Source organism: Salvelinus alpinus, chromosome 24 (genome assembly GCF_045679555.1).
Source record: "Salvelinus alpinus chromosome 24, SLU_Salpinus.1, whole genome shotgun sequence".
NCBI lineage: Eukaryota > Metazoa > Chordata > Actinopteri > Salmoniformes > Salmonidae > Salvelinus > Salvelinus alpinus.
In genome coordinates this window covers 19979394-20006646 of record NC_092109.1, presented here as the reverse complement: position 1 = coordinate 20006646, position 27253 = coordinate 19979394, and the positions used below count along the sequence as shown (strand labels likewise).

The following is a 27253-nucleotide window of genomic DNA, read 5'->3' as shown; positions in this document are numbered from 1 at the left end:
AAAGGACCATGACACAACATCCCAACAATGTCCAAAAACGTCCTCGGGGACCTCCTGGTAAATTACAGGGAACTAGACAAAGTCCCACAGAGAACGTTCCCTTGGGACTATCACACAACGTCCTAATGACTCGTAAAATGTAAGTCCTGAGAACATCCTAAAAAGGTCTTGACATGCTCCTCAGTGATGTCCAGGTAACTTTCAGAGAGCTAGACAATGGTCCCCCAGAAAACGTTCCCTTGGGACCATCATGCGACGTCCATCATTGAATGTCCCATGGATCATATCCAATCAAAACCAAATAGGAACCATTTTGTAACGTTCCCTAATGGACTGTACTGAACGTCCTGCTATGATCCTGAGCGTCATTATTTAATGTTCCTAAAACGTTCTCAGAACATCAGTAGGATAATGTCTCACAGAAACCCTTAAAGGGACCTAATAGGAATGTCCCCTAATGTCTTTAGGACGTCGCCTGTTTGCTGGGTGAAATCCGGCAATAAATATTTTCTCTCTTGTTCTCAAGAGAGCAACAATGTAAGGGTGGGATATGATTTAAAACAGTGTATAGAAAAGTGATAATCAAATCAATACAACAGCCCTGTCCTTGTTATGAAATACAAATTAAGTATAGTTTATCCTTCAGCAATATTACTCTGAAGTAATTTATCTTAAACTCACCCCTTCCCAAGCCATGTAATAAACACTGTACTGCAATTGCTCAGCATTGAGAAAAAAGGAACAATTGAGGTGAGACAGGTGATCAAATAAACCCCATAGTCTGCACTAAAACACTTCAACCATAGGATCCCAAGAGGGCTGCAGTTAAGTTGATCTAAGAGCCTAGATCTGCGGAGGCTATCGAGGCCATAGATCTCAATGCAATCATCCCACTGAGAGTGAAGTCTTTAAGTCATTACATGCAGATGTATGGGCGCTGCCAGAGCTGCCGAATTTATCTCTCCCAGAATATTAAAAGTGTGATAAAGCCACACAGTTCATCAGTCCCAGCCCAAGTAAAGTCACAGAAAGGGTAGTAAAGCAGTTCTCAGTGCAATCAGACCAGGGGAGGTGGGCCCTGCAACAGGCCTGTTATGGATGACCACCATGAAGAAGGCAGATCTGCTGACAAAGACCCCAGGATGGATATCACTCAGACCCCCTCATTTGAAAATGACAGGCTCTAGATCATTGAGTCGTTGGAGTCGTTGCAAAAGGGTGTACACACACACACACACAGCAGATACAGACACACAGGCAGATAGACACATTCAAGCAGATGCAGAAAGACATACAGCGCCAGTCAAAAGTTTGGACACACATACGCAAAGTTTTTATTTTTACTATTTCCCTACATTAAAGAATAATAGTGAAGACATCAAAACTATGATATAACACATATGGAATCATGTAGTAAGCAAAAAAGTGTTAAACAAATCAAAATGTATTTTATTTTAGATTCTTCAAAGTAGCCACCCTTTAACTTGATGACAACTTTGCACACTCTTGGCATTCTCTCAACCACCTTCACCTGGAATGCTTCTACAACAGTCTTGAAGGAGATCCCACATATGCTCAGCACTTGTTGGCTGCTTTTCCTTCACTCTGCGGTCCAACTTATCCCAAACCATCTCAATTGGGTTGAGGTCAGGTGATTGTGGAGGCCAGGTCATCTGATGCAGCACTTACACAGCCTGGAGGTGTGTTTTGGGTCATTGTCCTGTTGAAAAATAAATGATAGTCCCCTAAGCGCAAACCAGATGGGATGGTGTATCGCTGCAGAGTGCTGTGGTAGCCATTCTGGTTACATGTGCCTTGCTTTCTAAATTAATCAGTGAGTGTCACCAGCAAAGCACCCCAACACCCAAACATGCAGAGATCATCCGTTCACCTACGCTGCGTCTCACAAAGACACAGCGGTTGGAACCAAAAATCTCAAAATCTCATCAGACCAAAGGACAGATTTTCACCGGTCTAATGTCCATTGCTCATGTTTCTTGGCCCAAGTAAGTCTGTTCTTCTTACTGGTGTCCTTTAGTAGTGGTTTCTTTGCAGCAATTCGACCATGAAGGCCTGATTCACGCAGTCTCATCTGAACAGTTGATGTTAAGATGTGTCTGTTACTTGAACCTTGTGAGGTATTTATTTGGCCTTTTATTTCTGAGGCTGGTAACTCTAATGAACTTATCCTCTCCAGCAGAGGTAACTCTGGGTCTTCCTTTCCTGTGGCGGTCCTCATTAGAGACAGTTTCATCATACTGTGGCTCTTGATGGATTTTGCGACTGCACTTGAAGAAACGTTCAATGTTCTTGACATTTTCCGTATTGACTAACCTTCATGTCTTAAAGTTCTGTACACACACACACACACACACACACACACACACACACACACACACACACACACACACACACACACACACACACACACACACACACACACACACACACACACACACACACACACACACACACACACACACACACACAAAGGCAGGAACACTCTCAGCTGGAAACATCCTTGCAGCCCATGTTACCAAAATAAATACAACTTTCATCAATGGTCGGGTGCTTGGGACATCATCAGATGGAACTAGTGTCACAGCTAAGCCCCGAGCACATGAACGTCACACCTAAAAATGGCCCGTGAACAATTTGACCTTCTTCTCTGCAAATAGATCACACAATGCACAGTATCCCCTCTGAAAGCTAAAGTAAATACTCCCTCACTGTCATACAGCTTAGTAATACGATTCACACTATGATGTGATTAGGACCTGCGGCGCAGGTCCTAATCCAGGCACTTGTCATCTCCCGTCTGGATTACTGCAACTCGCTGTTGGCTGGGCTCCCTGCCTGTGCCATTAAACCCCTACAACTCATCCAGAACGCCGCAGCCCGTCTGGTGTTCAACTTTCCCAAGTTCTCTCACGTCACCCCGCTCCTCCGCTCTCTCCACTGGCTTCCAGTTGAAGCTCGCATCCGCTACAAGACCATGGTGCTTGCCTACGGAGCTGTGAGGGGAACGGCACCTCCGTACCTTCAGGCTCTGATCAGGCCCTACACCCAAACAAGGGCACTGCGTTCATCCACCTCTGGCCTGCTCGCCTCCCTACCTCTGAGGAAGTACAGTTCCCGCTCAGCCCAGTCAAAACTGTTCGCTGCTCTGGCACCCCAATGGTGGAACAAACTCCCTCACGACGCCAGGTCAGCGGAGTCAATCATCACCTTCCGGAGACACCTGAAACCCCACCTCTTTAAGGAATACCTAGGATAGGATAAAGTAATCCTTCTAACCCCCCCCCCCTTAAAAGAGTTAGATGCACTATTGTAAAGTGGTTGTTCCACTGGATATCATAAGGTGAATGCACCAATTTGTAAGTCGCTCTGGATAAGAGCGTCTGCTAAATGACTTAAATGTAAATGTAAATGTAATGATTAAACTCACCTACTTTATCTCTCTGACTATCTGCTACCTCTATCTGTCACGTCTCCTCCATTCATCCATTCAGCACTTGTTAAACAAGACAGTTGACTCAATAGTCTGGAAGTGATTGATGTTTTGTAATTAAGGCACCAGGGTAGTATGAATTAATGCTATCAAATTAAATCCACACCTAACGATAATTTAAAAAATATATATATTCTAATTCAAGTGAACAGGAGCGTTCACACTACAACGATAACTACAAAAAGAGTGGAGAATGATAACGGGAGCTATCATTTGGACCACTTTCCAAATAAAAAAATGTCCCTGTCCCTCCAACGATAAAACATCGACAACCAATCAAAAACATGTTCTATTGAAGCGTTCTTGGTTCTATGTGCAAGAGGCTGCTCAGAGAGGAGAGGAGGCAGAGCTTACGGTAAGCTTGCCTGAATAGCTGGCCATGTGTGAGCATATTGGTGGCCACATTAATTATAGGACGAGATGGGAGAATAATGATCCACGAACAACAGTGCATGAGAAGGCCATATTTTATGTTGGTAAGCCTATTAACAACGATACATCCTGACAAAAATATACACTATGACTGGCCTGCTAATGTGCATTTCTGGACCTTGTAAACTGTCTAGAATAGACCCATAACTGATTCAAATGGTTGCATAATCAGGCCTAGGCTGTATGCAGTTAGCATTCAAAACAGGACAGTTAGCATGAAGCATTCAAAACAGGACATTTGAGACAAAAATTGGTGCTCACTTGATAAAAATAATACATTCCAGATTGCGCTGTGTTGTTGTAGCCTAGGTAAAATACTTTCCTGGTTTAAAAATGTAGGCCTGATTAATAGTGGAGCGCATGTCCGGAACTGCAGAGCGCAGCCTGATTTTTCCATAATATGTTCACTTTTTTTCATTCACTTCGACAAGTAAATATTTATAGACCTACTATTTAGCTAATGAATGGCCTAATATCTAGATAATATTTCTTACTTCGGTTACACTATAGCGTCTCTCATCCAGCTGTTCCTGAGGACATTGGTTTGTAGAATAGTTTGTTTTATACTAGGCCTAATAGCCTTTTCGCAATAAGAAACAATTCAGCTAATTGCTGAATATAAAATAGGCCTTGGCCAAATGATCTGTCAGGGAAAGTTAAGGAGAGAGAGTGCATTGGTGTGATCACTTTGTCCTGTGATGTTATTAAGATTGTTGCACTGACCATTGCAAATGGTTGCACAGAACAGGCAGAGAGATGAGCACAGCGAAAAGGGAAATTGGCAATCATTAGAAAAATGGAAATCACTTGCACTGAGCAACGAGGCAAGCAATGACATGATGTAGAAGATGTGCAGGCTAAACAGCGTTTGTTGTTGAATTGCTACATTTCAATGAGTTTCTAATTCTTTTTCATTATATTATTATTCAAGTATTATTTGCAGTTGTCATTATGACAAGGAATACACCCTGAAGCACTAAATGGTCTGTGTTACCTCCTATGTAATAGGCCTACAGCGTGCAGTAGGATAGGCCTACAGCGTGCAGTAGGACGCATTTATCCGTTGATTGACAGCCTAGTGCAGAATGATAAAAGTCCGCTGGTGTGGATGCTCGCCAATGTTTATAGTTATGTATTATTCCTCGTTACAGTTATCGTCCTTGGTGTGGAAGGCCCTTACATCCAGTAGGCGATAATTGATAAAGACTGATAAGGAAGAAGATCAGTAAATCAGCATTAGTCATTATTACCACTGTGTCGTTGGTCACTCTCAGTCTTCATTTGTCACCTAGTCTACTTATGATGATTGTGTTGTGCCTATCCGTCAGTGCTTGTCCTCTGTAGCCAACATACAATTAAGTACACAAAGGACAAAATGATCTATAGTTCTGCATGTATGGGTACTTAGCAGAATATCATATGTATCTCATCTGTAGTTTGTTAGCTTTCCACTTCACAGACAATTCAGGACACCAACTGGTATTTAATGTATGATGCATAATAAAGTTTCATGATAAACCCACAGTATCGTCACCAATATAGTTTCCTCTAGACATCTGAAATGCAGCCCAAGCAGAACCGTTGGCCAGAAACTCTTTACTTTTTACAGTCAGAGAGCCTAACCCATAATCAACCGTTACTGAGCCTACACTCTTGGAAAAAAAGGTTCCTTATAGAACCAAAAAGGGTTCAATCACTTGGTTCATATATGGAAACCCTAAAATGTCTATCTAGAGGCCTTTTGTAGGGTTCTTTGATCAGAACCCTAGAGGTTTTTTTTCACTGAAACAAAAATGGTTCCATATACTGTAAAACCCTGCATGGTGACATTTATGGCTACTACTATTAAATAGTAATATTTGTTGCTAAGAATATAATTTAATAAACAATTAAATTAGTACCTCCTCTCAGTCAGCATCAGTATGTTAATGGCTTCATGAAACATAGTCCCCTAAATTGACTCCACACTCTAATGTCTATTTGAAATAGTTAGTTGGCTAGCTTGTAAAGTGGTGAATTAAAGTAGCCTAGCGTTTTATGTTTAGCTAGCTAAGTTAGCTAGCTTACAAATGTGGTCAAATTCTAATAACGTTTTATCTTTATTTATCGAGCCTATTGTTTATCATATGACTTTGGCTTCATATATTTGAATTATAATGTGCTTATTTGGTAGGTTACTTGCAAGTTAGTTCAACCACCATCCTCTTGCATCATCATGCTGTTATGGCATTTGGTGTTGAATCGGAATGGCAGTTACATTTTGAATTGACCAAAGGGTACTATATAGAACCCCCCTATTTTATCCAAGAGTGTATGCTTTCATTATACACGTTATTTCCTATTGCATGCTAGCATTTACTTTGCGACAGCACAGGTTTGTATAAATCTTACTGTTTGCCACACAGACCTCGGCAACAATGTTGTACAATATGACTTCAATCTTCCCCCTGCCGTAGAAAGCAAACGGTATCGGATGTCAGCTAGCCATTTTCCTGAACAAGCAAACTCATGCAGCAGCATCATTAATATGGATTCAAATGTCAATGCAAAACAGCTGAAACAAATTAAAAGGGAATGTTAACTATAATTTCAAGATTCTTTGCCTTCACTGGGTATATTATATAGAACCTTTTTTAGTAAAGGGTTCTTTAATCTTGTCTAAATAACTAAAAGAACCCTTAAGTGTACACCGAAAAACATCAGTTTCCTCACTACAAACTGTAGAGTCTCGAACACAGCCCAAGCAGAAGTGTTGACCACATACACTTACGTCTACGCAGTCAGAGAGCAGGTGCTTCTGGAGGGAGTCTGCCCCCCTGATGAACCTCTTCCTGGTCCCAACCCGGTCTGCTAGGTTACCCATGGTGACCCAGTCCAGAACCATAACTCACAAGGTTGAGGGAGAATAATTCAGATAACTTGTATTTGTATACCTCAAATTAGCTTCTCTCAATATGTCTAGTATCCCTCTGTCTCTAACGCTCTCTTGCTTTCCTTTCCCTCACGTTCTCTCGCTTACACACATCTCAGTCTCCTATGTGAATGTGGGTTAGAATGGTTCCTTTCGGAGCGGCTGCTAAAATAGGATGCCCCCTAGATCAGAGGGAGAAGGGCAATGCAGTCTGAGGGGACCTGGACTCGGTAGAGGAGACGGAGAGGTCACACACCCAGCATCACAGATTACAGATGGGGATGAAGGAGAGGAGAGGAATGGGAGGAGGAGAAAGTACTGAAGGACGGACAAGAAAGAGAGAGCGAGAGGAGGTATAGTAGAGGTGTCTGAACCAACACTGTCAATGCCAACAAGTAACTAGTAGACGTTTACACCTCTTCCCTTGCAGAATCAAAGTACTCAGTCAACTGAATCTAAGACCTCTGCCTCTTTTTCAAACTAATACAATGTGCTCCCAAAATGTGCATGAAAGCAATACCTACGGAACAGAATAAAGCAATTATTGCATAACCATCCCACACAGCCAATACTAACCAAAAGACTTAAGGCAAGAGTACTAGCTTACCTTCCCTCCACATTAGATGAGACTGGTGTGTATCATTGCCCCCTGCTCAGTGGTGTACAGTTTGGGTGTAGGAGTGTGTCTATCTCGGCAAGAGTGTGTGTAGCATACTGTGACTCAGAGGTTATGTGAGTCGGAGCTGTATGTATGCATAATATGTAGCGTGGTGTGTGTGCTTGGATTTGGAAAACAGAGTGCAGAGTGTTTGTGTGCCTGTGTTTGGGTGTGTGTGTCTGTGTGTGAGTGTATGCATGAGTGCATGCATGTGTGTGTGTCACACTCCTTCCCACTCCTTGCACACACACACACACACACACACACACACACACACACACACACACACACACACACACACACACACACACACACACACACACACACACACACACACACACACACACACACACTTCTTTGAGGCCCTGAGATCACTGTCATTGTCCTGCTTATGTCACCCACCTTATGCAACCAGGGACCCACACACACATGGAAAAAAAAACACACACATGCAAACAGCTACATGGATAGTTTAGGTAAGTGGAGAGGCATAGTAGTTGATTAGGTAATATGGCTAGAGTTTGACTTTGTATTTCATCCTCTTTGATCCAATCCCACACACACACACATCATAGCATTACCAGTAACGAGCTGAATCCCTTAACTGCAGCCAATTTGATCGTATACCGTAGCTATCATTCTCCTCCAATGGTTTCCTCAACACAACCAGAAAAAGTTACGTGAATTGTTTAAAACCACTAAAAGTCTAAGCCGGGTGGGGTACTAAGCTAACATATGGAATTGTTTTAAGATGATCATACCATGGATCATTTAGCTATTTGTTTTTGAATTTTAGTACCCCTTTAGGTATAAAAAAATATATACACAAATTATTTGATAAAATACTGAATTTGGCCTTTACTACTATAGCCCATAGAAATGTATTGAATAACACATTCTTAAATGGCAAAAAAGACAGTCAAAAAATACATCATAAGGAATAAGGTTTTGAAGTATCTGTCCTATATCTAGGAGGTATAAGAAAGCTCAGGAAATATAATTTTTTGGACACCCCTTATTTTTGTTGGCACTAAACTAGCTCTATACTTCCATTCATTTGTATGGGATACAGTACATTCAGACAAGTCCAGTGACACTTGTGGGGGTCGTAGAGCAAAACACAGAACTGAAAGTCCCCTGAACGTTCTTCGAACGATGTGTCATGGCTAGGGCTGTGGCGGTCATGAGATTGTCAGCCGGTGATTGTCAAGCAAATAACTGTCGGTCTCACGGTAATTGACCGTTAACATAAACACAAATAGCATCTCCTGGCTTCCACACATGATGCAGACCTTTGGAACATCTACATTTTAAGTCTAATAAATCCATGTAATATAGCCTACACCTTCAGAATAAATCCATTATTTATTTTAGACAGGTCTAAAGAAACACGATATGAAGAAAACATAGTCTATTTCAGAAGAACAGAATAGCATACTTTGAGTTGTCCTTACGTTTGGTCCTGTTCTGGCTCTGCCATATGGCTGTGGGATACACAAGTTTATTTAGCAGACAAGATTGGGTTAGAATTCCATGTCATTATTTTATATTATTTTATAGTATGAAGAATACAATTGAATAAAGCTGAATGAAATAGAAAGGATATTTTCTCCAAATGATTTGAGCTGTTACAAAATAAATAGGTATTCCTATATGCTTAATTTAGTTATTAATGTAACTTCAGTTGTTCTACAAATGTGGGGCTAAATGTTTAGATGTTTTATACATTGTAAGGCTGCATTATGCGACTTTAATGATGATTTGAAAACAGTAGCTTGAAAGGCATGAGCTCCGCTTTGTTTTTGCGCAGGGTGTACACACCTAATCAGCCTTTCATTCACAATTTGACAAGCACTTGATAATGCCTCGAATTTCCCGGTGGCATTCCCTTTGTGTGGCCCTAGTGCACCCTAAACAAATCCATGCCTTTTGCGGCCAGTGGCCGTTGTTCCCTTCTCCCCGAGTGCTGCGCGCTCCGAAGCACCTCTCACTCACATGGCTCTCCATCACGTGATCGGGTCTTTCATACAGGCTACAAGTGAAGACAGACATTTCGGGGATGCAACTGTGTGCGTCCTTATCCAATTCCGAGATTCATATTGGAAGAACTGTCCACATATACTTTTCATCTGCCAACAAGATGAGTAGGCCTAACAAACAGCAAAAGCACTAGCCGATGTCAATACCCCATAGTAAAAAAGTTGACCTATTCTATTCTGTACGATAAATACATTTTCCAAACATAGTCTGGGACAGTTGTGGGATGCGAAAGATCCCAAATTAATACAACCACTAGCATCAAAAAAACGTTTTGACGCAATGAGGCTGATGCAACAGATCAGAACGTTCAGCTTAAATTGTAATAAACTATTTGGCTGTTTCTTCACATTATAAGCGCAGCAATGTGCACACTGCAGTAGGCTATAAGCACAAATGTTCCTTTAGCGGGAAAACACCATTATCAAAGTGACTACAAACGCGATTATGCATGGAATGCTTTTATTATAAAAGGTGCATTGTTATGTGAAAATGATCTTCCCCAAACTTGAAATGTACCTGCTGCTTATATATACCTATATCCATCTTGCCCTGCCTTTCTAAAGTCTTCGAAAGCCAAGTTAACAAACAGATCACTGGCCATTTCAAGTCCCACCGTACCTTCTCGGCTGTGCAATCCGGTTTCCGAGCTGGTTCACCAACTACTTCTCAGATAGAGTTCAGTGTGTCAAATCGGAGGGCCTGTTGTACGGACCTCTGGCAGTCTCTATGGGGGTGCCACATGGTTCAATTCTCGGGCCAACTATTTTGTCTGTATATGTCAACGATGTCGCTCTTGCTGCGGGTGATTCCTTGATCCACCTCTACGCAGACGACACCATTCAGTATTCATCTGGCCCGTCTTTGGACACTGTGTTAACAAACCTCCAAACGAGCTTCAATGCCATACAACACTCCTTCCGTGGCCTCCAACTGCTCTTAAACGCTAGTAAAACTAAATGCATGCTTTTCAACCGATTGCTGCCCGCACCCGCCCGCCCGACTAGCATCACTACTCTGGACGCTTCTGACTTAGAATATGTGGACAACTACAAATACCTAGGTGTCTGGCTAGACTGTAAACTCTCCTTCCAGCCTTCCAGACTCATATTAAGCATCTCCAATCCAAAATTAAATCTAGAATCGGCTTTCTATTTCGCAACAAAGTAATCCTTCACTCACGCTGCCAAACATACCCTCGTAAAACTGACTATCCTACCGATCCTCGACTTCGGCGATGTCATTTACAAAATAGCCTCCAACACTCTACTCAGCAAACTGGATGCAGTCTATCACAGTACCATCTGTTTTGTCACCAAAGCTCCATATATCACCCAACACTGCGACCTGTATGCTCTCGTCGGCTGGCCCTCGCTACATATTCGTCACCAAACCCACTAGCTCCAGGCCATCTATAAGTCTTTGCTAGGTAAAGCCCCACCTTATCTCAGCTCACTGGTCACCATAGCAACACCCACTTGTAGCACACGCTCCAGCAGGTATATCTCAGATATACTTGTTCTCAACTGGCCTACCTAGTTAAATAAAGGTGAAATTAAAAAATACAAATATGCCAGATAGGCTCTACACCCCTTGTGAAGTGGATTAATGTGCATCATCATTTTAAGAAGTTATTTTGCTACTTTAGTTGTGATATAAACCTTATCAAAACATATAGGCATATGGGCTAGACTATGATTCGAAAAAGTCGCAAAAAAAGGCATTGTTTCTTGCCTTACGCTAATATATAATTCACAAGTGATAGGCTAATATTGTCACCCATCAAACTGTTCTTGATTTCATCTTGTCTTTACATACACTAAAGAATATATGTGTGAAATATGTGTGTTTGGATTTAGAATGGACCATTATCATGCACCTGTATCGCAACAGGGGCTGGGGAAAAATACATGTAATCTATGCACTTAAATAGCGAATGGAGGGCGCTTTTCCCGTGCTTCATTTTTATGCCAGTCAGGGAGGCTATACTCCTGTTATAAAGATAAGCAATGTGCTTAATATTAGGAAAGTTGAGGTATAAAATATAGTAGGCCTAGCCTATAGAAAGCTGATGGGATCCTCCTCTATTTAATAGAGGCCATCACTCTTGTTTTCTCACAATTGCATAGCCTATAGAAATGTTGCACAACATGAGCTGATGGGCTCTCATGAAGTGTATGATTTTCAATTACATTTGCATTGATGTCAGAGTGATTAGAGGGACAATAGAGTGCGGAGTACCAGGCAGTTAACAAGTTTGGTAGGCTACTAATGACCATCAGCATCATCATAGCTTGAATAAGCCTAATTACTGTGACTAACAGTCACGTGGAATTTGACTGCCTTCATGAATCGTGACTGCCTTCATGAATCGTGACCGCCGGTGTGGCGGTAGTATGGTCAACGCAACAGCCCTAGTCATGACCCCTTTAGGGTTTTTTCTTCTAGTTCCCAGTTTGTCCCGGCGGACGTCCCGTGATGGTCACAAAGAAACGTTCTACCCCAAAAAAACATTCTACTCAGGGCACGGGCACCCTAGTTTCATTACACAACACTCCTTGTTACTGTTGTCAAGCCGATCAAGGCCCTGATTGGTGAGCCACTGATACAGTCACAGCTCTTTGTCTTTTGGCAATGCTAGGGGTACCCACTTTTAACATACAGTGTTTAAAACTTACATATTTGACATACACTGTCTATGTTTAGTAACACAGTAACTATTATTTAACATGTCATCACCTGGGATATGAACTCACAACCTCTTGGTTCACAGCATTCCAATCTACCTGCTACGCCGTCATACCTGTATCAATGACTGATTTCACCTGTAAACCTATTCCTACTCTTTGCACTTCAAAGTAAATCTCAGCTTTGTTAAAAATAAAACACGGAAGAAAAACAATTCTATTTATCATAGAGATTCAGGAGTAACATTAAAACAGAATAATATGCCGCACCAACATTAGAAAACTATACTGAAAACCCAAACTCAAATTCCTGAAATAAGTCAATTCAATACATTTGAGAATAGTCAGATTAACTGATAACTAAGTGCAGATGGCTTTTTTGCGAAGTGACGAGATGTATTATAATGAATGTGAAGGGAACTGCTGAAATTCTACAGAAAGATCAGCATACCCCAAATCCAGAGGTTGTGAATTCAAGTCTCAGGGTCAAAATGAAAAGACGGTACTAAATGATCATGTCAAATGTAATCATATTGTCATTGATTAAAGCTTTCTACACTATTTTTAGCTGCACAGCGTACCACTTACCTTAAAACTCCCATACCATTTCATTACCTTACTTATCATGGTTTAGGAAACCTGAGACCATCACGTGACGAAAATCTCCATGGGACCATGACACAACATCCCAAGAACGTTCAGGGGACCTTCAGGTAACCATGACACAACGTCCCAAGAACGTCCTAAAAACGTCCCCGGGACAAACCGGGAACTATAAAAAGGTCCCCCAAAGAACGTTCCCTTTGGACCATCACGCAACGTCCTAAGGACAAGTAAAATTAAAGTCCTGAGAACATCCTAAAAAGGTCTTGACATGGTCCTCAGTGACGTCCTGGGAATGTACAGGGAACTAGACTAAGGTCCCCAGAAAACATTCCCCTGGGAACATTACACAATGTTCTTTGAACATTCTCAAGACATCAGTGGGATAATGTCGCGCCAAAAACCTCAAGGGACCAAAAGGGAATGTTGCTGATTGTCCTCAGGACGTCCCCTGTTTTCTGGGTATACAGTATGTGATTCTTTGAGGAGTGAACGCGAGCGTCCATGCAGGTGTGTGGGCATGTCTGCATGTGTGCATGTAAGTAAGCAAACTAGAGCATTGTCTTATGAAGTGCTGTATCCCTCTCCTGAGTCCTGGAGAGGACATATTCTTCTCTGGATGTGGAGACATATGTGTATGAGTATGATAAAGCTCCAGGGAGATAGATGGACAAGATTAAAGCCTTAATGCTATGCAGTCGTATGTTATGTAATGAACAGAAGAGAAGAAGGAGAAACATATGTTTGACCTGCCTGCTTGTAATGAAATTGTTGGTATATTAGGGTTGTGTGCGTGTGTGTTTGTGTCCATTCCCCAGGGCTGTTGAGAGATCACGCTATCATTTCAGCTGAGCAGGGAGACTTGGGGAGACTATGAATCGCATTACATGCAGCAGAAACACACACATAGACTCACGCTACCATTACTGCACAGCACAGATACCAGGGAGGAACAATCTAATTAGACTTTATTACATTACACTACTCACATTCATACATGCAACACAAACACACACTGAAATAGCAGTTAGAAAGGGCAAACACGATACACATGTTATCACATGACATAGCACTCAATCAGGAGAACAGACTCGCTGTTGGCTGGGCTCCCTGCCTGTGCCATTAAACCCCTACAACTCATCCAGAACGCCGCAGCCCGTCTGGTGTTCAACCTTCCCAAGTTCTCTCACGTCACCCCGCTCCTCCGCTCTCTCCACTGGCTTCCAGTTGAAGCTCGCATCCGCTACAAGACCATGGTGCTTGCCTACAGAGCTGTGAGGGGAACGGCACCTCCGTACCTTCAGGCTCTGATCAGGCCCTACACCCAAACAAGGGCACTGCGTTCATCCACCTCTGGCCTGCTCGCCTCCCTACCTCTGAGGAAGTACAGTTCCCGCTCAGCCCAGTCAAAACTGTTCGCTGCTCTGGCACCCCAATGGTGGAACAAACTCCCTCACGACGCCAGGTCAGCAGAGTCTTCCGGAGACACCTGAAACCCCACCTCTTTAAGGAATACCTAGGATAGGATAAAGTAATCCTTCTAACCCCCCCCCCCCCCCCCCTTAAAAGAGTTAGATGCACTATTGTAAAGTGGTTGTTCCACTGGATATCATAAGGTGAATGCACCAATTTGTAAGTCGCTCTGGATAAGAGCGTCTGCTAAATGACTTAAATGTAAATGTAAACAGAGATCAACTGTCTCACCTCCCTCTCTCCCCTCTTACTTCCCTTTCTCCCTCTGTGTCTGTGTCTGTGTCTGTGTGTGTGTGTGTGTGTGTGTGTGTGTGTGTGTGTGTGTGTGTGTGTGTGTGTGTGTGTGTGTGTGCGTGCGTGCGTGCGTGCGTGCGTGTGACATATGTTTGCAGGGCTGCTGTTAAGGGAGAGTCATCGACTGAAGGATTAGGTTTGACGGGATGCTGAGGCTGAATGAATTATATGTTTTGTGATGATGTATTGCCGCTGTGCGTGTTCGACTTTGTTTTTCTCCAGTGATAATGGCTGGAGAGAGTGGAGCAGGTATCCCATCACAATACCTAAACCACAAGATCTCTGTGTGTGAGCGTGAGTTTGAGTGTGGGTGTTTGAGAGTATCCATCTACACTACAGTCTCCAAAAAGCACAATTACCACCCAGCACACCAGCCATGGGCAGCTCCTCACTTGCATAACAGTGGCTATTTTTAACCATCTTATTGGACATAGCGGAACAGCTGAGCTTTTTCCTTCTTCTTACCATTGTGGGAACATATTAAACTGTTCTACATACATCTGTTTTTAACCAAAGCCAAGAGGTTTAGGTAAACATGACAGGCAAGGGCAGCTGATTGGCAACATAGAGAGAGAGAGAGAGAGAGAGAGAGAGAGAGAGAGAGAGAGAGAGAGAGAGAGAGAGAGAGAGAGAGAGAGAGAGAGAATCATCATTTGGCATAAGCAGGACTTGGCACTGAATGAAATGAAAAAAGGTACCAGTCACATTTGGCTAAAACTTAACAAAGGTACAATCTATTGTGACAATGATGTGTACATATGTGCAGCTTATGCTCCTCCTTCAGATTCACCATATTATGATGATCAGTTTTTTGACAATCTCCATACAGAAATCATTACATTTCAGGCAGAGGGTAAAGTGCTTCTTTGTGGAGATTTCAATGCAAGAACAGGTTCTGAGCCTGACTACACTGATGCGGGAGGTAACCACCACATATTTGGTCACCCCTCCTTGTACAGCAGCCCTATTATAAATAATAGAAACAGTCCTGACCAAATACTGAACAAAAATGGGAAGGAGTTAGTGCATCTCTGTCGAGCCTTAGGCCTGTACATGCTTAATGGTAGAATCAGAGGGGACTCTTTAGGTCAGTTTACTTACTGCTCAGCTCTTGGGACAAGTGTAGTCGATTATGCCATCACGGACATTGACCCCTCCTCCATTAGTGCATTCACTGTCAGACCACAGACACCATTGTCAGATCACAGTCAGATCAACGTGTTCTTGAAGAAATTAACCGGCAATATTCATTCAAAAAAACTGCCCAATAAACTATTCAACATAAACCAATCATACAGATGGGCTCCAAACAGTGCAGAGAGATTCATTGAAACATTGAACTCAAAAGAAATGATGAACTCTATACAGTTTTTCAATAACTCACAATACCAAAACAATAAAGATGGTGTCAATTCGGCTACTCTAAACATCAACTGCATATTCCAAAAAGCAGCATCGAAAGCAAATTTGAGAAAACCAAAGAAATGCAACATCAGAAACAAAAAACAAAATGTTTCTGACAAATGGTTTGATAATGAATGTAAAACAATTAGAAAACACCTAAGACAAATGTCAAACAAAAAACATAAGCAGCAAAACAACCCAGAGCTACGATATGAATACTTTGAAACTCTGAAACAGTATAAACATACACTGAAACGCAAGAAACTGAATTATACCAACAAGACACTTGATGAAATTGAAAACGCAATTGACCAAAATCAGTTCTGGGACATGTGGAACAATTTAAGCACAACAAAGCCACAAGAATTAGCCATACAAGATGTAGGAATTTGGAAAACTTATTTTGATAATCTATACAAAAACATCCCACAAAAAGACTTAAAACAGAACCAATTAGAAATTAAAGAAAAATTGAACATCCTTGAATCAGTCATTAAAAATAACCAAAATCCATTAGATTACCCAATAACCCAACAAGAACTAAATGAAAAGCTCAAATCTATTAAATCAAAGAAGGCTTGTGGTCTAGACAACATCAGAAATGAAATGCTGAAAAACAGCACACCTGAGTTGCAAAATGCTGTGCTTAAATTGTTCAACATGGTTTTAACTTCTGGCTGCTTCCCTGATGTCTGGAACCAGGGGCTCATCTCCCCTATCCACAAAAGTGGAGACAAATCAGACCCCAATAATTACAGGGGAATTTGTGTAAACAGTAACTTGGGAAAGGTTTTCTGTAGCATTTTGAATTCAAGAATCCAAACCTTTCTTCAAGAAAAAAATGTAATAACTAAATGTCAAATTGGCTTTCTCCCTAACCATCGCACTACTGACCATATATACACCTTACACACACTAATTAATAAACACGTCCACCAAAAAAAAGAGGGCAAAATCTTTGCTTGCTTTATTGACTTTAAAAAAGCATTTGATTCTATTTGGCACGAAGGGCTATTCTACAAAATTCTACAAAGTGGGCTTGGTGGTAAGGTGTATGACTTAATAAAATGTATGTACACAGAAAACAAGTGTGCAATAAAAATCAAAAACCAAAGAACAGAATTCTTTTCACAATGTCGAGGTGTGAGACAAGGCTGTAGTTTGAGTCCAAATCTTTTCAACATTTATATCAATGAATTAGCAGACATGTTGGACCATTCTCCAGCCCCAGGACTCACACTATTTGACACAGAGGTGAAATACCTGCTATATGCTGATGACTTGGTACTTCTATCACCAACCAAAGAAGGTCTTCAACAGAACATTAATATTCTAGAGCAATATTGCCATAATTGGGCCCTGGCAGTAAATTTCCCAAAAACTAAAATCATGATTTTCCAAAAACAAAACAGATGTCAGAAACACAAATATAAATTCACCCTGAACAACACCATCATTGAACACACAAAAAATTACACCTACCTTGGTCTGACCATATCTGCATCGGGAAACTTTAATATGGCAGTGAATGCACTCAAAGAAAAAGCCCGCAGAGCATTGTATGCAATAAAAATGAAATTATTCAAAATCAACATCCCAATTAGAATTTGGACCAAAATATTTGACAGTGTAATCCTACCAATAGCTCTTTACGGAAGTGAGGTTTGGGGGCCACTCAATAAACTGGACTTTAAAATGTGGGACAAACATCCAATTGAAACCCTACATGCAGAATTCTGTCGGAAAATCCTACAAGTCCAGAGAAATACACCAACTAATGCATGTAGGGCAGAATTGGGCCGCTTTCCAGTAATAATGAAAATACAGAAAAGATCATTAAAATTTTGGCTACATCTAAATTCAAGTCCAAATTCGAGTCTGCAATTTAAAGCACTTCAAACCCAAGAGCTGAGCCCAGAAACGAGCCCTCTCAGTCAGCTGGTGTTGGACCTAACCAACCAAGCTGACACCAGCACTGCTTCAAAAGAAAGAATTCCAATAAACAAAATCATGAACCAATCAAAGTCACATTTGGCTAAAACTTAATAAAGGTACAATCTATTGTGACAATGATGTGTACATATGTGCAGCTATGTGTACATATATACAACATTGGAAAAACGAAACCAAATCCCAAAGCCGACTAAATTGCTATCTGACCCTAAACAGAGAATATGAATTGGCTGAATATCTCTACTCTGTCAGAGATTCGAAGCAGAGACAGATCCTTACCAAGTACAGGCTGAGTGACCACCGATTGGCAATAGAAACCGGCAGACATAAAAAGACATGGCTACCCAAAGAGGAGCGTGTATGTGGTCACTGCACGACAGGGGAGGTAGAAACAGAGATGCACTTTCTCCTTTACTGTGATAAATATTCCTCACCAAGAGATTCATTATTCACAGAAATGACTACATTTATTCCAAATTTTAACTTATTAAACCCAGAGGAAAAACTAAAAATACTCATGGGCGAAGGAGCAATGGCTCCTCTTGCAGCCAAATATGTATTTGCCTGCCATAGCCTGAGGGACACTGAATAATAACATCTGCATAGTAAGCAGTAACTTACTTATTATGACTGTTATTGTTTTTACTGTTATTGTTATTAGTATTATTATTGTTGTTTATCATTCCAAATAGTAATGGTATGGGTGGTAATGGTAATGATAGCAGTTTAATGATGGTGGTGGTGGTAGTGGTGCATTACACCATACATAACATTCGACTATTGACTGTTACCATTTTATTGTTACTATTTTTATATTTAATTTTGTATTATTATTTACTGCCATTCTATATTATTTGTCATTGTTTTAATTGTATTACAATGTATATTGTATACATTGTTGCTTTGGCAATATTGACACAATGTTTTTCATGCCAATAAAGCAGCTTGAATTTGAATTTGAAAAAAATTGAGAGAGAGAGAGAGAGAGAGAGAGAGAGAGAGAGAGAGAGAGAGAGAGAGAGAGAGAGAGAGAGAGAGAGAGAGAGAGAGAGAGAGAGAGAGAGAGAGAGAGAGAGAATCATCATTTGGCATAAGCAGGACTTGGCACTGAATGAAATGAAAAAAGGTACCAGTCACATTTGAGAGAGAGACAAAGTGAGAGACAAAGTGAGAGAGAGAGAGACAGACAAAGTGAGAGAGAGAGAGACAAAGTGAGAGAGAGAGAGACAAAGTGAGAGAGAGAGAGACAAAGTGAGAGAGAGAGAGACAAAGTGAGAGAGAGAGAGACAAAGTGAGAGAGAGAGAGACAAAGTGAGAGAGAGAGAGACAAAGTGAGAGAGAGAGAGACAAAGACAAAGTGAGAGAGACAAAGTGAGAGAGAGAGAGACAAAGACAAAGTGAGAGAGAGAGAGACAAAGAGAGACAAAGTGAGAGAGAGAGACAAAGAGAGACAAAGTGAGAGAGAGAGACAGAGAGACAAAGTGAGAGAGAGAGACAAAGAGAGAGAGAGAGACAAAGAGAGAGAGAGAGAGACAAAGAGAGAGAGAGAGAGACAAAGAGACAGAGAGGCATTAACCACCAGTGCCTTAAATAAAGTAACCCATCAGATGCATTTGTATAACATCACTACTATTTATGTTTGTGTTCAGTATTGTTTCTATAAAGCAATGAAATCAGTGCTTTGGTTTGTGATGATGCTCAGTGTGCGAGAAAGAGGAGGGAGAATGAACAGGAGAGAGAGACAAAGAGAGAGGGAGAGAGAGATCCATCCTCATTAGAACTCTGAGCCAGCCCTTGTGTCTGCCCTGTAATGTGATTTCCACTGGAGTGCATGGCCCCTCTGAGACACACACACAAACACACACACACAAATTGCTTACCTCAGTCATGTGGATGAGATAGAACTTCAGCTCTTCAGCACGATCTGTGGAAGGAACAAACAAATGATTGCATATCATCAATAATTATTGATGTTACAGATGTATAGTTTGCCTACTACCCACGCATCCTGGCTCAATACTTTGAGGCATACATCACTAAAGACATGCTGTGTCTCCAGGTCCAGATGAATAGCTTGGATCATCTCAGAGGCCAACCTAGATTTCCTATCACCCTGTTTCCACAGTCCCCTCTCAGGACCACTATATCACTCTCTGGTGACAACTGGAGGTGACAATCTGACAGTGGTGGTGACGCCTCCCATGATGAGTGGCCCAGTCCTGCCCACAGGACAGATATGAGGAGGTGTGAGGAGGGTGAGAGAGAGAGGAGGAAAAGGGGAGCTTGCGGGGGGTGTGTGTGTGTGTGTGTGTGTGTGTGTGTGTGTGTGTGTGTGTGTGTGTGTGTGTGTGTGTGTGTGTGTGTGTGTGTGTGTGTGTGTGTGTGTGTGTGTGTGTGTGTGTGTGTGTGTGTGTGTGTGTGTGTGTGTGTGTGTGTGTGTGTGTGTGTGTGTGTGTGTGTGTGTGTGTGTGTGTGTGTGTGTGTGTGTGTGTGTTTTCTAATAACCTTGTCTCTCCCTGAAGATCAAACTGAAAAAGAGCTTTGCCCCAGACTGAGGTTTATGATTAACTTTGGTCAAGGAAAGACAGGAGTAATCCATTCCCTACCTCCATCCATCCAGTTCTTTATTCACTCCATCTGCTCCGGGAAAGAGAAATGGCTGCCAAGAGGGGCTAATAAAGATCTGTAAGCTTTGACAGTTATCGGCATTACCTCTCCCACCCACCACACCTATACACAGCCAGGTTGCTCAAGATCCAAGGCGAAATCCGACATCCGTCCAGGTACCCATGACATCGGGGATGACTTAAAAAACGTCCACTAGGGGCAACATTGATGGTAATATTGCTCACCATCAATTAGGATTGCGGTTTGCTAAGGCATTGCAGACGGGGATGGCAGAAAGGCGTGAACCGCAAGCTCCTGTTCCGAGTGTCAAATGTCCAATCCCAGTGCTAGGCACTTGTTTTTTTAATTTTTTTACCCTATCCCAAACCATAACCCTGTATCTTAACCATTCTGAATTCATGCATAAACATAACCTTCAAAATGGGATTTTTAAGCGAGACAGAGAATTTTGCCTGTACAAACTGTGTGTGTATATGCTTGTGTGTGTGTGTGTGTGTGTGTGTGTGTGTGTGTGTGTGTGTGTGTGTGTGTGTGTGTGTGTGTGTGTGTGTGTGTGTGTGTGTGTGTGTGTGTGTGTGTGTGTGTGTGTGTGTGTGTGTGTGTGTGCGTGTGTGTGCGTGTGTGAGAGCTGAGTGTGCATCTGTGCGACTGTAGTTGTGTGTGTCCCAGTCCTTGTGTCTTCCCTAATGGAATGAGACAGGCTGTGATGGTGTGTGATGGGCCCACCTGCCTTAATGTCTGCTCCTCTCTAACTCCAGGCCGTCAACCTGTCTACACTGTCTACCACAGTGACAGCAATGTCCAACAAGGAGGAAACTGCAGCAGGATACTGCCTATGGCCTTACTGTGTGTGTGTGTGTGTGTGTGTGTGTGTGTGTGTGTGTGTGTGTGTGTGTGTGTGTGTGTGTGTGTGTGTGTGTGTGTGTGTGTGTGTGTGTGTGTGTGTGTGTGTGTGTGTGTGTGTGTGTGTGTGTGTGTGTGTGTGTGTGCACCTGCCTGCCTGCCTGCGTCCGTGCGTTTGTGTGTAGGTCAGAGCGATAAGAAAGGGCACTAGCCGTAGCAGACACTATTCTATTGTCATTTGCCAGGGGAGATTCCAGACAGAGATATATTGAACCAATATAGATTCTGCTGTGCAGCATTGTACCCCATAGGAACACTGACCACATGAACACATTCTACCCTTGACACTACTCAGGTCATGCCCATCCCCAAGGGTCGCTGTAGACACACCTACAGTAATATGTGCAATATTACTATATTATAAAACAGTAGTTTGGGTCCTGATTGCTAATTGGCTGAAACAGCATTTCAACCATTTGTATATCAGACAATATACCACGGGTATGACGCAAAATACTTGTTTATACGGTTCTATTTATGTTGGTAACCAGTTTATAATAGCAGTAAGGCACCTCTGGGGTTTGTGGTATACATAACACGTCTAAGGGCTGTTTACAGGAAAGAACATCCCTTACCTGTGGTATATTGGCCAATACCACACCCCCAATATACCACATTCCTTCAGGCCATATTGCTTAATTACAACTATACTGTTACTATACTGGTACAATACTGTTACGATCACTCTAATTACTGCAATAATGAGCATCCATATTGGTCAACCATAAATAATGCCACCGTTAAATGCATTCATTACACGAATAGCCAACAGTAGAAAGAATCTGAATGTATTTTCTGACTGACTATGACAAATACATCCATTAAGGAGCAATGGTAAAGGGTTATTGATTTGACATGAATCACGATCTACAGACCTGTCAAGATATTGAACAAAAACACATTTCTGATCCTACGACAACGTTAGTATCACAGCTTCAGCACAATATTTACTGACTAAGTAACATGTTCTGTAAAATAGCAAGGCACTCAAGATTTCCTGATGACCAACGACCTCCATTTCTCCCTACATACATGTCCATACAGTTTACAGTTATTTCATCTAAAATCTCTCCCACCATCACAACTCATCTCATAACTTAGGCAGTAATGTTTTTGTGACACTGTAAATGTACTGTATATCAAATTTGTATTTATTTTTTTAAACTGCTTAATCTTCATTGAACACAGACTTCCATGGACACTGTATCACTGGGATAACCCTGGGGGGCAGCCGAGGGAGATTGTAAGATTTTCAATTCACTTCGCTCAAACACACATTTGTCATGTTGGCGCCCAAGAATAGTGTATCTCCTCACTGCAATCTCAAATTCGCGGAACCAGATCAGAATGCTTGTGATTCTCACAACTCAACAGCAGAGGTCACTCTTGCATTTGTTTTCACAAATGCAGGAGAGTCGTCTGAGTAACATCAAGACATCTACTGCACCCAAGGAGTTGGATCACAGCATTTATGACCAATGACAGCCTGATACTGTGGTGATTCTAGGACTATTCTAGTCATACTTTAACAAAGTATAACTTGTAAACCTTAATGAAGCCTTCATAAGGCCCCCAAAAAAGCTATAGATACTATATAGGGTGACGTAACAGGCACTTTTTATGTGATGTTTTCCAAATTACAAATGTTTTGCTTGATGTCCCTGTGCTCTACACGTACACCCAACAGTGTCTGTTGTGGTGCACTGGTCTCTCTTCGAGCATTCTGTCCTTTCCACGCTCCACACCCTTGTCTCTATGGGAGATGACAGGGTCACAGGAAACCCCCTGTCCCACTGCCACCCCACTCGCTCACACACACACACACACACACACACACACACACACACACACACACACACACACACACACACACACACACACACACACACACACACACACACACACACACACACACACACACACACACACACACACACACACACACACACACACACACACACACACACACACACACAAACACAGTCCCCGGAGCCTATTTCCTGAGTGGCCTACTGTACTAAAATAACAATGACAGGTGGGGTGGGGTGGAGGTGCACCCTCCTTGTACACCCCCCTTCCCAAACACACACCTCTCCCAACCCCCTGATGACTTCCTAATCTGCTGTGGTGGAGGTGCACCCTCCTTGTACACCCCCCTTCCCAAACACACACCTCTCCCAACCCCCTGATGACTTCCTAATCTGCTGTGGTGGAGGTGCACCACAGTGCAGAGAGTGACCCATCTAAGAAGGAAGGATAGAAGGATAGACCTCTATATCCCCCTTCTGTGCTCTGGGTCTCAGGCGCCAGGACATTAGCAAATGTAATGCAATGCAATGTAATGTAAAACAATGTCATCTGTGGGGTTAAATACATATGCTAACCTCTCCCTAACCTGACCATTAGCTCACTTCATATGTCACAGAAGGTGGCCATATACTGGACTGTTGATTGGTAGAACTTTTTAAATATTATATTTCAGACGGAATAAGTAAAATGGAAAGGATAGAGAGAGAGAGAGACTGACAGAAAGGGGGATGGGAGTTTTATAAACATTTCCTTTGCAACTTTCGTAGAAATTCAATAGCTGTGTGTGCTGTGGCCATCTTCAAAATTCAAACCAGTCCTCCATGTAAGCAATTCAGTTTGTCCTTCTGTTACGGTCAATCTGTGTCCAGGAAATGGACCCTTTGCGTGTAGTTCATTCCCTCCAAATAAGGTCTGGATTATTTACTGTTATTATTACTTACCATTCCAGGTTAACAAGCTAACCATTAAGCTACATCTGTTATAATGGTTTCAATGTTATGGTATGTAATGGTCTTCAATTATAAAAGACCCAAACACACACTGGTGGTAATGGTATAGGGTAGGGTTTAATGGTAAACATCACTAATCACACTACAGAGCAGTTTTCTAATAATCTTATTAAAAAATATGACTGCCATGCAATAGTTTACAATTATACTGAACTAAAATACAAACGCAACATGTAAAGCGTTAGTCCCATGTTTCATGAGTTGAAATCAAATATCCCAGAAATGTTCCACACGTACAAAAAGCTTATTTCTCTCAATTGTTTTGCACAAATTTGTTTACATCCCTGTTAGTGAGCATTTCTCCTTTGCCAAGAAAATCCAAACACCTGACAGGTGTGGCATATCAAGAAGCTGATAAAACAGCATGATCATTACACAGTTGCACCTTGTGCTGGGGGCAATAAAATGTGTAATTTTCAAACACAATGTCACAGATGTCTCAAGTTTTGAGGGAGCGTGACTGCAGGAATGTTCACCAGAGCTGTTGCCAGAGAATTGAATGTTCATTTCTCTACCATAAACCGACTCCAACGTCATTTTAGAGAATTTGACAGTACATACAACCGCAGACCAACTTGAGTTTTTCAATGAGAGGTTGCAGCACTGAGATAGCCTGCAACAAACATCACTTCCTAGAGTAGCTCAAACTGTGCATGTTATGTCTTCATGAGACGCCATCTTAACCGACTTCATTTGGCTTCAATGCACTATTGAGTCTTCACATAGGAATGAATGGTGTCACGTGATCAATAGCTTTGTCCAATCGATAGCTTTGTCCACACAATTTATTTTCATCATGAGAAAAATCGATGGGTTTTCTACCCAAAGTTGCTAAGGACCTATTGTGATCTATTTAATAAACACAAGAGACCAGTGAAATGGATAAATGAGTGTGGCGGTATAGCAGGAACAGCAGCATCTCATGGCCAAAACCTGATATTTTCACTCTACTTTATGGGAAATAATGCAAGTGACTTCAATTACAAATTTCCTGCAATTCTACAAATGTTTAAGACATAAGCCATGGTAATATGATATCTGGATGAGAGTGACTAAGAAAAGTTTAGATAGCAAGACTAATTGACCAATCTAAAAAAGTTTAGTTGACATGGGCTAATTGAGTGACTGTCAGTGAGTGACACATAACAAAGGGCACAATGCTGATGCACAACCAAATTTCGAAACGGCACCTCGTGTATTCTAATAATCTAACACCTCCAACAGTAACTTGAGACACCGACGGATTATTGTTATTCTTTTTTTTTGTTATTTAATAAATGAGGTCTGGACCTCGGTGTCCTCATATGTAGCTATGGCTCTGGTCATGTGTGAGATGTCTGGAGGTGAAAGAAACACACACCTGTTTAGGCGAGGTGCTGGCTAGCGAAGTAGAACACTTGAAAAAGAAAAGGAGAGCCTCACATTCTAGGAGCTCAGATGCAATAATTTAATAACCAACGTTTTGACAGACAAACTGTCTTCATCTGGGTATAATGACAAACACTTCGGGTCACTAATTTATATCGTTTGGAAGGACACACAGGTGTCTGTAATCATGGCTGGGTGGGGCTTGATGTCATTGGTTGGTTAACAGATGTAAATAGAACATATAAAAAGCATGGATGGATAACATACAATCATAGATACGATTTGTGCTACATGGGCCTACAAACATTTACAAACAATAGCAAAATCACAAGAATGGCTTCAGATCAAAGCCTACGTTGAGTTCGAAGGTTTGTTGGTTATGTCGAAACGTTGGTTATTCAATTATTGCATCTGAGCTCCTAGAATGTGAGGCTCTCCTTTTCTTTTTCACATGTGTGAGAAGTGCCATATTTAAATAAATATAAGCCTCTCGTCCCCTCAGGCAAGGATGGAGGAAAACAGCGTGGATGATGAGATAGAAGACGTAGATTTGGATTATATCTGGAGTACTTCTCCTGTCTTATCCGGTATCCTGTGTGAATTTAAGTATGCTCTCTCTAATTCTCTCTTTCTCTCTTTCTTTCTCTCTCTATTGGAGGACCTGAGCCCTAGGACCATGCCTCAGGACTACCTGGCATGATGACTCCTTGCTGTCCCCAGTCCACCTGGCCGTGCTGCTGCTCCAGTTTCAACTGTTCTGCCTGCGGCTATGGAACCCTGACCTGTTCACCGGACGTGCTACCTGTCCCAGACCTGCTGTTTTCAACTCTCTAGAGACCGCAGGAGCGGTAGAGATACTCTTAATGATCGGCTATGAAAAGCCAACTGACATTTACTCCTGAGGTGCTGACTTGCTGCACCCTCGACAACTACTGTGATTATTATTATTTGACCATGCTGGTCATTTATGAACATTTGAACATCTTGGCCATGTTCTGTTATAATCTCCACCCGGCACAGCCAGAAGAGGACTGGCCACCCCTCATAGCCTGGTTCCTCTCTAGGTTTCTTCCTAGGTTTTGGCCTTTCTAGGGAGTTTTTCCTAGCCACCGTGCTTCTACACCTGCATTGCTTGCTGTTTGGGGTTTTAGGCTGGGTTTCTGTACAGCACTTTGAGATATCAGCTGATGTACGAAGGGCTATATAAATACATTTGATTTGACTTGATTTGGAGAAAAAGAGAGAAGAGAGAGAGAGAAAGACAGAGATGGAGAGAGAGGGGGGGAGTAGAGTAAGAGCCGATATTAAAGAGAGCTGAGGGTGAGACATAAAAAGCGATAGTCGCAGAACCTACAGTATATAGTTGCAGTGATGGAGCAGGACAGAACACAGAGACCTGAGAATATTGAGATTCTGTTTGGGCTCCACACTGTCCAACCACAGTTGACCGAAATGACTGGACTGTCTGCCACCTGATCCCTGGGTATGTCAACAGATTTCATTTTTGTGTGCATATGAATGTGTATACACACACACACACACACACACACACACACACACACACACACACAC

At 41.9% G+C, this 27253-nt stretch overlaps 1 protein-coding gene across 5 annotated transcripts in view; it reads right to left on the bottom strand.

Annotated features, from left to right (window-relative positions):
• The window catches only part of rgs3a (regulator of G protein signaling 3a), a 228559-nt gene that overhangs the window by 121182 nt on the left and 80124 nt on the right, over positions 1-27253 (bottom strand). For 4 of the 5 annotated variants that reach the window (XM_071363911.1, XM_071363913.1, XM_071363912.1 and 1 more), the window contains one exon: positions 19844-19887. In XM_071363911.1, the coding sequence (XP_071220012.1) occupies positions 19844-19887 (44 nt within the window). Of the gene's footprint in view, positions 1-6713; positions 6903-19843; positions 19888-27253 lie in introns of those variants that run through there. The other variant, XM_071363915.1, reaches the window with a different exon arrangement.